General features: G+C 37.7%; 1 protein-coding gene across 1 annotated transcript; it reads left to right on the top strand.

Moving 5' to 3' along the window:
- Positions 1 to 238: 238 nt before the first annotated feature.
- Smp_129720 (fuse-binding protein-interacting repressor siahbp1, putative) lies at positions 239 to 13190 on the top strand (the record flags this gene model as incomplete). The annotated part of the gene is made up of 7 exons (XM_018791581.1): positions 239 to 472; positions 507 to 767; positions 1316 to 1479; positions 2973 to 3285; positions 7070 to 7205; positions 11461 to 11647; positions 12580 to 13190. 7 exons carry the CDS (start codon positions 239 to 241, stop codon positions 12851 to 12853), a joined length of 1569 nt encoding a protein of 522 aa, XP_018645289.1. The 3' UTR covers positions 12854 to 13190.
- Between the last annotated feature and the right edge of the window lie 524 nt (positions 13191 to 13714).

Here is a 13714-nt window from a genome sequence, read left to right as displayed (position 1 = left end):
TCTAAGGACCGAAGCCTTTCTATATACCAAGATATATAAATTGTGATACAAAACAAAGTTCATTGCTGAATATCAATGAAAAAAACAAGAAAATAGATTATTTTCGTTGTTTCGGTAACAAGTAATCTGAGGTCATAATTTATCGAGATTGCTAATTGGACAGCTGTTAGGACACATCTTATCAACTTTTTCAATCCTTTAGCTCAAAGGCGCGCGTATCGTACTATCATTCGTCGGTATGATTAACGTAGATCTGAGTGTTGCGGCCGCGTTACGGAAGTCTGGTGGTATAATTAGTCTTATGCCAATGGGAGATTCTATTCACTTTGGAACTAATATTAAACAAGAACCTTTCACACTGTTGACTCTGACGGATGATCAGCGTTTCGCCATTGAAAGGGCAAAGAAGTATGCTTTAGAGCAAAGTATTCAGAATGCACTCAGCAAACAAGCAGCACAGCTGCACCAACAGGTATTTATCTGCCGAAATTCCCCTCATGTTTAAGGACTTGAATACAATTAAAAGGAACCAGGCACTTATTCTTTTGAGTCGAATATATGTTGGGTCAATCAGTTTTGAAATAGGAGAGGAAGAAATCAGAAAAACGTTTTCACCCTTCGGACCGATCAAGTCTGTCGCTCTTAGTTGGGATACAGTTCTACAAAAACACAAGGGATTTGCTTTTGTTGAGTTCGAGGTCCCAGAAGCTGCTTCTTTGGCATTAGATCAAATGAATGGATACACTCTAGCTGGCAGGAACCTAAAGGTAGGTGTTGTGTAGGCATCGATGGTATCTTTTTCCATCTCGTGGTCGTATTTTGAAACGTCTCCTTTCGCACGAAACTAGATTTGCTGAGTTTCTGCTTTGGGAGAAGACGACTTCGTTTTCTCCCAATATATGTTTATCATAATGGTGTAGATCGATTTCATACCTGTTTGTCAAGGAATATTTAGTACAAAATGCGCAATAAAAACCCTGAATCCAGTTCTTCGCCCTAACCATCAACTGTAAATCATGATTCCAATTCCTTACACTGGTTTATTACCTTCATTCAGTCTTAGTTAACAGGTGGACATCCTCAAGGTCACCTTAGCGTCGCCTAAAGGCTGTCCATAAATTAAAGCCCCACCCAAAATTCTGTATTTTATATTGTTCGGGTTTTCGATGTATTCAGGAATGTTCACTTCTGTTCATTATTTCGGCTAGCCAGATAAGATATTTTATCACTTTTCTCCGTTAACTTATTTTAGCAAGTCATACCATTGGTAACTTAGATGTGCTTTTTTCCCAACTGACTCTTTTATAAATCACAGGTCGGGCGACCAAGCAACGCTCCTCAAACTGCTGCTTTAGAAGCCGAACTACGCGCAGAAGTCAGTACTAAGCCTCGTGTATACATTGCTTCAGTTCATCCAGAGTTAACCGAGTCTGATATTCAAACTGTATTCGAGGCATTTGGGAAAGTAAACAGCTGCAGGTAAACCATGATCAAGTGATCAATCTAGGCACTAACTTACCACCTTGTGTATTTGTCATTTGATTTACTGTAATAATGTAATGTATTTCGCAACAGTTCGATACAAAAACCATTTTTAATTAGTTTTACATTGATGTTAATGTTGATATTTACCTCTTTCTTATTTAGTTGATTTCCTTTCGATTTGAGATTTAGCAACGTGAACCAGCACGCGTTCTTCCCAAATCTTATAATGTCCTTGATTGCCCCGACAATCAATCAGGCACCCATTCTGTCTGATCAGTGTTGGGACTAGAAAAACCTAAGTGAGCAGGTAGTGTGATGTAACACATTTAAATGAATACTTCTCGTTAACATAAGAGTAAAGAAAAACTTGTTTGAAGTCAATTTCAGACCTTGTTGAAAAATTAGTGTTTTTTTGGTTCCAATGATAGAGCCTCGAACTAGTGAACTAAAGGCGTTTAATTTCGGTACCAAGACATTTTATTCGCAAGTTGATTAAAAAGTAATCTTCAACAAACTACTCCGTAGTCGCAGGGCTAATCCTAGCTGTTTGCATGTTTCAGTCTCCATTTTTAATCAACTAATTGCTTTCACCACTGGGCTGGATACTAATTAGTTTACCTAAAGAAATGACTCATCCCTGTGAAACTCCCATAAGTATTGTGAAGTTTGACATATACCTTAAGTATCTAAGTCTTGAATTTTATTTAATCTTCAAAAGACAAATGTTGATTAGATTCAATTAAATTGGAATTTTGGATTCACAGCTACTTACTTTTCGAGTACATCCGTACAATTGAATTTGGCTGTCGCGATACTATGATTATCCTGCTAAGGTAGTTAATTGTTTAAACATCTATCTCTAGGTCTGACTAGTGTACTTTAGTTCAAGTCCCCGCGTGACTTGTTTGCCTGTTAATGCTGATATACCTTAATACTTGATCAAAACTCCACCGTTCATATCCAATATATGTAACTCCTTCCATCAGTTTCTATAGTTCAAACAAACTCACTTTCTAAGTTTTGTGAACAAATTTCTCATTCTGTTTACCTTGCAGAATCCTGTAATAACTATCAGATTTGACGTGGTATATTTGCTAGTTGATTGCTTGTTCAATAAACGTATTTCTCCATTTGTACGTCGACCAGTGTTGTGTTGCTACTTATTGTAGCATTTCTTAACATCAAATGTGGCTATTGAAGTCCTTAAGTACAACGCGAACAGAGTTTTTCACGTTAAATTTCAACCAATAGATATCTAACACCAGGTAGTTCTGAAGTGTGTATATATGTATAAGGTCTGAAGCAGCTATGCCTACACTTTATGGTGTACATCTTACTGTAATAGAAAAAATCGTTTCAACCCAGCACTTTTTCGTACTGCGTGTTTTAATTTATGATAGTCAAGCCATTAGGTGCTGTCTACCATCTGGTTAAGAATTCTGGTGACGTTAATTTTCCGCAACTTCTTGCCTACGCTATTCGATCAGCTTGTATCCAGATCCTAAATGTTCTGGTCGTCATCGGGGATTCGGTTATATTGATTTCGAATCGGAAGAAGCTGCTATCGCGGCCGTCTCAAGCATGAATTGTTTCGACTTGGCGGGACAACAACTTCGTGTTGGACGCGCACTTACTCCCAAAGGAGTTCCTCTCCCGTTCGAACTTAATGCTAACAAAAGTTTAAATACAATTTCCACCAATCCAATATCTACTTCGGCTGTCGCGTTTGCAGCCGCATCAATTTCCGCTAAAGTTATGACACTGTCCGCTGAGGAAATTAGTTCGAACAGTCTTAATGGAGTAAGTTAATATATTATCATCCTTTTTGACATTTGAATCCATATTATTTACTGTATTCTGTTCATTATCGATCCACTAATTCGTTTAGGAACATGGATACAAAGCAATATAAATTTTTTGCGACACCCACTGACAGAAATTGGTTCGAGATAATATGCTTCACACTAATGTAGCTATTAAATGTATTAAATATATTGTAGCAAAGCAAGACAAAATCAAGTAAGCAACCAAAAAGAGAACAAACAACCACATACTAAGAAGTCAATAGATGTAAAATACGTGATAATATAATGATTATTATAATTGTAAAAGATAAGTGTTAGCGGGATATAGATTGAATTAAAGTATGTCCCGTGCAGGATTGTGTTGGAGCACGCTGATTGGCTTTAACAAATTAGAGCTAGAAGGTACTTGCAGAAGACCCTAGGGTCTTGTGTAAAGATTATAAATATGCTAATGTTTTTCTTATTGTGATTCCTACTCCCATCCAACCTTGTTCTTTGGGACATAATTACGTCCCTATTCAACCATGTTCTGATTTAAGAACTGGCTGAGTGAAATAGTGTCCAAGAATGATAAATAATAAAAGTAGCTGGATCGTAATGAGAGGAATCATAACAATAGGAAAATACAGAATAACAAAATATCCACTACTTTCAGATTGAAGAAATGCATCTGTACCATTTCCAACTAATATATGGTCAATGATAATTTTCTCACAAACCCGTGTTATGATGTACAAAAGCTATTATGCAGTATGCCATCCATGTTAGTTGGTAATGGAAAACATGAACATTTGTAAATTTATGCTGTTGTTTGTTTTCAGGGTTTTTAGTTTTAGCAAATCATTTTATTTTCATCTCAAACTGAAACCAGAAATCCGCTTCTTAATCTCGGAGTTTGTCGTACAAAAAATTGTTCGATTAGATATAACCCCTGGTTTTACTTTTCAATTTCATATCTGCTTACACAATTCACGTATACTTTAACAGAGATTTTCCATCTGCTAGACTGTAGATGTGGTATATTTTTGAAGAGTGCCAATCAGTTTCTTCATGGTATTTTTATCTCGTCCTAATTATGAACTGTTGTTTGACTCGTCAGTGGTTACCGTCTTATACTATTTCGAAATTGTAACCAGTCAACCATAAATCTGTCGAACTGTTATGCATAAAAAAGTCCTAGCTTGTTTGTGATGCTTTGTAGTCCTGTATTTTACTCATACAATCATGTAAGTTGTGTCTAAATAAGTGATTCCTGGTGATCACTCATCTGGCTTTCCGATGCTCTGAATGGAGGTTTGGGAAAGTGATCGAAAGTCTGTGTGGGTTGTCGATCACTCTACCAATACATTGTTCGAATTAGTGGGTTTGCTGTTAAACGAAAACGAACACGCGCGCTCTTTCATTGAAGTGGACACTACTGACTAATAAAAGTTAAGTGACACGGTAACAAATCTTTCATCTATCTAGTCTATTACCTAATTTTTTCGTACTCTGTGTTCTTCATTGTTCACTGAACCTTTTCAGTTGACATTTGGGTGGTTGTGATTCAATTTTCCAAGGATGCTTAGTCGACTGAACATTAAATATGTTGATAAAGCTGTCCTATATTGACAACCTTGAAAGGTTTTAAGAGCAACCCAATCAGGATGCAATTTTTGTAAAACAATCGTTTTGAAAAAATGATCAAATTACAAAAGATTTGGAATGTTAGCAAAATTAGTAAACTTATAGCTAGATTTTGGTAAACTGGACTGAAACTAGTGGCACCTCAACATCCCAAATCTAACATTCGTTAACACTAACTCCTAACTTTTACACTTTTAAGCCCTACTCTCCAATTCTAATACATAGGACCTCTAACTCCCAACACTTTTGAACTTTAATTCTCGACCATAACACATTGTTCCACAAGAAAATCATAGTCCTGTTCATATAAAATCTAGTCAAAAACATGATTTTCAGCGGCAAGTTACCGGCAATGGCGTTCGCTCTAATACTTAATACCCAATATCTTGAATCTGATCGCTTAAGGTCGTCAGTATTGCATTGTTTCGCCAATATATTTTTCTAATCTCTAAATACCCTGCTGTTGATCCGGCTCGACTGCAGTGTAATTCAACTACCATGAGAAAATCTATGTACTCAGTTTACAGTCACACTAGGTGTGAAGACCAATGTTATTGCCCAGTTTCCAAAACCCAAGTATGGTTCAAGCACAACCTACTAGCTAAAGACTAACTAGGTCCAGAGTTTGTGTCATACTTCACTTCGGTTTTGGGAAGCTCAGTAAAGCCCCCAAATGCCCTGGTACGACCAAGGGTGAGAAGAGTCCGCCCGCCCTCTTGAAATGCTCTAACATGGCCACGGGTATGTAGCCTCTGCCAGAGAAGTCCTACTCATTGCCTTTTTGTGGCGGGGTGTTGTTTACGAAAGTGAGAGGACGAAAAGCGAATGTCCGGAGCTTTAACCAGGTCGGTGGACACGGAAAGTCCACCTAGGAGAGTTGGAAAACCCTGATTCCAAACCAATGGTGCACATGGGCTCCAGTACCCTGAGGGAACAAATGGCGTATGAATCAATCATTGGTCACCGGCTACCATGGGACTGCATCTCCTAACGTTTCTCCACTGCCTTGTGGGCTAGACCTTTAGGTCGAAGTCTCCGGGTGTGGTCCCCTAAGAAAACCACATGTTACAGTTTGGGCACCTGGGCAGTATCACAGCCCTCACACAAATCGAATGAGATTTGTGTGGCGCATATATATCTGGTGTCCCTTTGTACCAATATTTATGTGTTTAAATAAAATAAATAAATAAATAAAAAGCTCAGTAATGTCACCAACCATCATACTTAAGTTATTGTTCAAAGCTGAGCACATGAACCTGTCCCATTTCACTCTCGTTATGTCATTTTGAGTAGAGTTTTAATGGACGTTATAAGCTTATATGTTATAGAGTATTAGGACATTTGTAACCAGTTGGTTAACATGAAAATTTTTTAGCTGCTCGAGGGGGTTGCTCTTATTTTTCTGATCACAGCGAACTAAGACGTTATAGAAAATGGTTTTGGATTTATTATAAACATGTTTAAGTTATTTGAATGGTAATAAATAATTGGTGGAAAATAATAAAATTTGATCTGATGACTGCTCACAAGACCAAATAATTGATCAAAGTCCTTAGATGAACTGATTTTAAGAAATAATGCAATTGACCAACAAACACGCTTTTCTTGGTAAAATAGGCGTTTGTAAGGTACTAGTTTCTTAGGTCATTCAGTCACTAATTAAGTTAAGACTCTCAGACTTCGACTGATACTCCTGTTAGTTTCTACATTGATAGTGATTGGACTGACTAGTCCGCTACATCATACAGATTATTAAACTGCTGATTATACTTTTATAACAGAATAACACCATTACACTTTGCCTTGAATCCTAACCCTATTGTCATGAATGTATTATTTAAATTAATCATAGACAGTACAGAAACGAAATAAGTCAGCTAAAGATAAAACGTCTATAGGGAAATAGAGAGAGGATAATTACTTCGAAAAACTTGTGGCTAAGTCCATTATAGAAGAGGGGGTTGAATAAGTTTCATTTGTACGCACAATTTTGTTTATTCTAAATGTTTGGCGAAGGACTCAAATGCTAAGACAAAAGTTCACTGTCTTCGTCAGGCTTCTGCCTACCCCATAGATAACTTTAGATTTTGAGCTTTGGTTGAATAATCCGTTTTCACAATCATTTTTCGATTACGCTTCTTGAATCTAAACAGGCAAATCGTCCCACAACCTCCACTGGATTTTCTGGACCTGCTGCAGCTGCACAAAATCTCCCGCCTCCTGGTGTATTTATTCCTACTTCTGTAGGGGATAATGTAACGTCAACATCGGAAGAAAAGCAAATAGAAGGTAATTCTTTATTAAAGGAAACTTTCAATCCATTAAAAGAACTTTTTTCGTCCCAACCAATTTAAAATTAACTAACCAGTTGTATGAAAACATTTTGATTTGCTCTATTTCTGCAACATAAAAGATATAATAGTTAGAATTGCAAGTATCCTATTCTGCTGACAAGCTTCAAAGGGATATACATGGTCTATCCACTGAGTACTCAAACTGATGTAATGGATAAATTTGTTCTACAAAATTCAGCGTACATCAGTCATGCCCTTCTCAGAATACTCTCCATTTACTGTAATACACTTGTCTCCTGTTCTTTCCTGTTGTTCGATGCATCCTCCCAAGTCCTCAGAAATCAGGCTCTGTCTCGTCCCATGTTTTGTCGTTTCCACCTCATCCCGGTATCTTCCACACATGCAATCGCGAGGAGCTACGTCTAATGGGTACGGAGGTTAATCCACCAACCAGAAAGCCTAAATGATTACACATGCCTAATGTTTCCAACGTAAGTTTTCCTGACCAACCATCTCTGTCGCCACGATCCCGGAGATTGGATCGATGGGCAGAACACTTTAGGAATCAGTTCAACTGGCCTTCAGCCACACTTTGGTTTCCCACGATCCCTAGTCGATCTGAATGGCAAGTTAGGGTAAGTCCTCCAACTCTTTACGAGGTTGAAAAAGCTATAGGAAATCTTAAGCGAGGGAGAGCAGCAGGCCATAACAGGTTTACCCCTGAGATTTTTAAGGATGGCGGTCCAGTACTAGCAGCGAAATTTACTGAGGTGTTAGGGAGAATCTAGGAACTGGACGTAATTTCATCTGATTGGTTCCAATCACTGATTGTGCCAGTCTATAAGAAAGGACAAAAGTCCTCTTGAGACAATCACCGAGGGATCAGTTTGACTAATATAGTGTCTAAAATATTAGCTTCAATAATACTTCGACGCCTAACTAAAGCTCATGAAGAGCAAACTAGAGAAAACCAGCCTAATTTCCAACCTGAACGTCTCTGTATAGACCGTATGTTCACACTACGTCAGGTCCTAGAACACAGACACACATTCAGACGTCCCACAATCATAGTATTTCTCGACCTTAAGGTGGCATTTGATTCTGTTGATCGTGAGGTTCTATGACAGTGTTTGTCACTGAAAGGAGTACCAAAGAAGTACATTAACCTTATAAAGGCTCTCTACTCGAACACAACTGGTCAAGTTAGAGCTTATGGCGAATTGTCGTCAGAATTGATTACCTCAAGTGGTGTTCGTCAGGGCTGTCCACTCTCGCCATTCTTGTTTAACTTTATCGTGGAAGTGCTTTTAGAAATAACATTTTCCCCACCTAAATGTAGAGCGGTTGAACTTTAACCGGGAGATTCACATGTTGACTTAGAATACGCCGATGACATAGTTCTATTTGGTGAAGGCGCTAACAAAGTGCAAAGTGTTCCGACCGCTATAAGCAACAATGCAGGCATGTTCGGGATGCGATTCTCTCACTCGGGGTACAAAATGTTACTTCAGGATTGGGTTGCATCTACACCCGAGCTAATGATAGGGAGTGAAGTAGTTGAGCGTGTCGACCGCTTCACTTATCTTGGGAGTCTCATCAGCCCTTGTGGTCTGGTGTGTGACGAAATATCAGCACTGATACAGAAGGCTCGTCTAGCTTTCGCTAACTTGAGTCATTTATGGCGTAGGCGAAATATCCGTCTAGCAACCAAAGGACGGGTTTACTGTGCAGCAGTTCGTTCCGTCCTACTTTATGGCAGTGAAACATGGCAGGTAAGAGTAGAGGATATTCGTCGGCTACTAGTATTCGATCATAGGTGTCTTCGAAGTAAGTGATACAGTCGTTAGAAAACTGGTACTAGGTAAGGATGGCAAATCGATTGATGAAATAGTGAAACTTCATTAGTTGAGATGTCTGGGACACGTGTTACGTATGCCCAACCACCGACTGCCCTGATTAGCGATGTTTTATGGTGTAGGAGTAGATTGGAAGAAAGCTAGGGGCGACCAGACCAAAACGTGGCACAAATCCATGAAGTCACTGACAAGTGGGCTGAGCAATGTTGGTAGGTGTAGACTACCTTGTTGAGATTCGCGAGATGATAACAATCGATAATTCAGAGACCTTAAATGACATGGCTCAAAATCGTTTGCAATGGCGAAGGTGCATCCACTCTTTGTGTTCTCCCAAATCCTAATCTTCTGAATTCTTCATGTCTCTATCTTTTTTCTCTTTTCAAATCTATTCCACTGGATTGTACTCCTTGAATAACATCTTCAAACCCTAATCTTTCCGATTACTGCTTATACTCTTACTACCTCTATCAGTATGGGATATGAATCGACAACTGCATCTCTGTGTTAATGTGGTATGGCAACTCGAACTGATGTACGTACGTACGAAGTTCTACATTGTGACTGATTGATCCCGGCTAACAATCTCAGTAAACCAGTTCACCTGTTTATTGAACAGAGTATGTCAATAAACCAATTCAGTCGACGTACTGGGTTATTTCTTTAAAATGCTGCTTATCTTCCTTCCGTTCGCCTCCCGATTGTGTCATTTTATTTATATCCGTAACTTGACTTTTTGTGTCTTCATGTAGTCACGATGATTTCTCCTTATCTCCTCTGTCAAGTATGATGAAGAGGGATTAATATCTTACTTGTGAATGACAAATATTGCTGCTGTTACGACGATATAAAAAAATATTGGTATGAATAAGGTGACCGATTAGACAATCACTTCACGAGAATGAACTGAATTAACAATTATTACGCATTGAGAGCAAAAAACTTTTCTATCATTAGATTCTAAATTATCCAACCGATAAAGGAGACAGAAAATAGGGATTACATGGTGTATTTTTCTACAGCTTTTATTACACTTTAAATCAAAAATACAGAAGATAAAGAAAACCCGAAAGGAAAAAGAAATGTGGTGATATTTAAGAGATGTGGCCCCCTAAGAAAACCACCTGCTTCGGTTTGGCCACCCGAGCACTATCCCATCCCTCGCCCAAATCGAATGATTTATGTGGCGCATATCTATTTGGTGCCTTCTTGTACCAATGTTTATGTGTTTAAATAAATAAGTACCTCAAGCATGCCTTGGTACCTATTACTCTCCGAAAACCCAACATTCTTTTCTGGGATAGCTGAAGTAGGATTTAATTTGTCCTACAGATATTCTACTACAACTGTAAACGCGATACCGGTGACCCCAGAGTATATGTGAAAGCTGTTATATTCTAGTGAAGATTAAATTATGGATAACTCCTGAGATCTTTTAATTGACTAATATTATATATACAAACCTAATATGTTTTAGATAAATGATTCACATAGTAGAGCTGTTATTGGTGTTCTGGACTCAACTGGACTGGCTAGGCGGACGAAGGATCGATAAGGACGCTAGGCTGCCCAAACCGGTCGAACGTCATTGGTTTGGCTCACTGCTAAGATTGGATAAGTCGTATTTCGATTGGTAAATAAATCACGTGATAAAAGCCGGGCATAAAATCACAACCAATTGGCGAGAGCCTTTTTTCAAATTCATAGCAAAAGCCATAGTCGAAACAGGGACAACTTAGCTTTATACTTTATCTGTTTATAAGCGTAAAAACAATTAGATTAGTACAATAATCAAAGGAATTATAGTCATTAGGTGGGACGCACAAAAAAACCGACCAGCATTGAGTGTCTTATCGAAATGAATAAAAATTATGAGTCACTAATATATTAGGATAATAATGTCCTTCAATTGGCGGGTCACATGCAACAGAGACAGTCAACAGATACATCAGACCACATTGACTCAGTTACACTTGTGCATATGAGTTTGTAAGTAACCGATGATTCTACTTGGGTCGATTTAAAAAATTGTCTCTGTGATTCGATTTATCTGTCTCTTCTCGTAGGTATCTTGTATTGAATGCATTTAAGTAAGTACTATATAACTCTTCGTAACAATGTTTTTGTGTAACAGATCTGGGAAATCAAGTATAAATGACGTATCTTATATAGCTTCTTAGTATCACTTATTGCATCGTGTCTAGACCTGAACCTGCTTGAGGCAACTGTAGAACTTATCAATCAACGGGATTGTTTTTGTAACTCCGTCTCGATTTCTGTGACTAATTCAGCTTTTATCATTTCGAAGTTTTATGCATATTACTGTCATAAAATTGAAATGTAATTTATTTTTGTGAACTTAAATTTATCTTACTCATTGATTTCTGTGTTATTCAGATGTCATTTCCGTCACAACTGCATCTGTCTGGGATGATGATGACGACTCGGCGATTCCTGTCCCAACTGCTTCAGAGGAAATTCCTGAAATTTCTACTGAAGATCAGGTCGGGGAGCACACTGAAGTGACCGCTCACCTAAACGATGTCGAAGACTCTCAAGACGTGTTTACTATTAGTATGTCTAGGTAGGGATCACTTTTATCCAGTTACTGAGTCATATTTTATAAGCATATTAGCTGATCTGCAATTCAACACAAACTCCAAAATGTGTGCTTATTCTTCAACATAGTAATGTGGCTGTTTGCCTACTTTACCGCTGTAAATTTTCGGCAAAGTTCTGGAGCATTGAATAAAATCGAATATGCTTAGATTGCTATAGCAAAATAGGTTCAGACTTATCTAAATATTTATGCTCAATTTGTTAACACTCTTAGCTACTTTTTTGTTTGAGTAAACATTCTACTATTTGCACTCAACTTATCGACTTTTCTGTAAGCTGTTAAAAAAGAAGTTCGTTTAACCGTAACGCATTAGTGGTAGAAGTCTTTCGTTGACTTAAGTTACATTAAGTGTGTTGACAATTATAGATTACGATTACCTCGAAATTCAAAATCATAAAATCTGAACTTCAATGTGGTTCGGACAGACAGTGGCTTCATAGGCTGGCGCTGTATCTTGGTCTGGATGCTTCTAGCATTTCCGTAGAAATTTTCTACCCCGTCAAACATAGCATGTCAGGGTCAGATGTGGCTAAATAAACCCTTAAACATCTAAAACTGAGGTCTATATTTTTATTAACCGACTCTACTTATCACACTACGCATAAAATCAGCATTGTCGCACGTAAATAACAACTTGAAGATATTAATGTCCAAATATTTGCAGTCTACACCTGTCCGCTACTTTCATAACCAAAAAGCAATAAATGAATTGTCGTAAATATTTCCATTTTTCTAAATTGTGTTTGAGACATTTTGTATTCTTTACATTTAAAAGTTATTTAATTTCATTTATTTAAGTGGATTCATAATAGTACTCTTCTCGCTCAGTATACTTTTATACTCAGTGGTCTAACTACTTTTTATCTTATTACTTGTTCGCTTACTGTCACTTTTAGGGTTTTATTGCTTGAGAATATGGTAGGCGTTAATGAAGTGGACGACGAACTTCAAGAGGAAGTAATGGAGGAGTGTGGAAATTACGGTTCTGTCCTACGTGTTTTGATTCATATAATGACAAGTCAGGATGTTCGTATCTTTATTCAGTTTGACCGATCAGATGACGCTAAAGCTGCTTGCTGTGCCCTAAATCAACGCTATTTCGCTGGCCGTGTTGTCCAAGCTCGTTTGTATGATGAAGAACGGTTCCAACTGCATGAATTAGATGACTAGAGGAATTCTAACTTATTTATTTTATTGGTCGTACTTTAATCGGGATTCAATATCAGTATTTCTTATAACAATTATGTATGCATATTTACGATGTTTATTTTGTTTGTCAGAATTACTGTATACTTCCTTAACCCTACAATCTGTATATACATAAAGCAATGTTTAATTTTATATTGAACATACTCCGGATTAGTTTCCCTTCTGTCGTTTCTGAATATATGGTCAAGCTACATTCCCCTTGACTAAGCTCGAACTAATAATGATTATTCATGTGTAAACTTCTTGATTAACTCGTTATGAAACTACTTATTTAATAAAGTTGCAAGTTTTGTCGTATTTCTTCATATTATTCTAATGCACCCACTGAATATGTTACGTGATTTCCATGCGTTTCATCTGCTAAGTCTTCGGTGAAAACTAACATTCAAACGGCACTGATATACTGTCGGAATACCGGCTTTGTCTTTGGGTTGAACAGCCAGATAGCATCATCAGTTCTCATATTCGGAAATATATAGTTTAAACCCGAATACAGATTATTTTGGGAGACGTTTTATCTCCTAGGACAGATTTATCGCTGGTTCAAGGGTTCAGTGTTAGTGGTTAACATAACAGTGATACAGGACACCCAAATCTCGTTTAGCTATTGCTTACTAGTAATTCCTATAGTGCATGCGAAATGCTTATACTTCAACCAAAGAATGAATACATTGTAACTTTGTGGTAGGGTTTCGTTCTCTGAGCTGGGTGGTTTAATTATGAAGCTTTTATTGTTCTTCTGAACAACATCAATCAACTCCCTGATGAGATGGAGAATAGCTTAATAAATTGAACGGTGAGAAATTAACACTCACTACTCCA

Source organism: Schistosoma mansoni (assembly GCF_000237925.1).
Source record: "Schistosoma mansoni, WGS project CABG00000000 data, chromosome 2 unplaced supercontig 0120, strain Puerto Rico, whole genome shotgun sequence".
NCBI classification, from domain to species: Eukaryota; Metazoa; Platyhelminthes; class Trematoda; order Strigeidida; family Schistosomatidae; genus Schistosoma; species Schistosoma mansoni.
The sequence above is the reverse complement of the archived record's forward strand: the minus strand, read 5'-3'. Positions and strand labels throughout refer to the sequence as shown.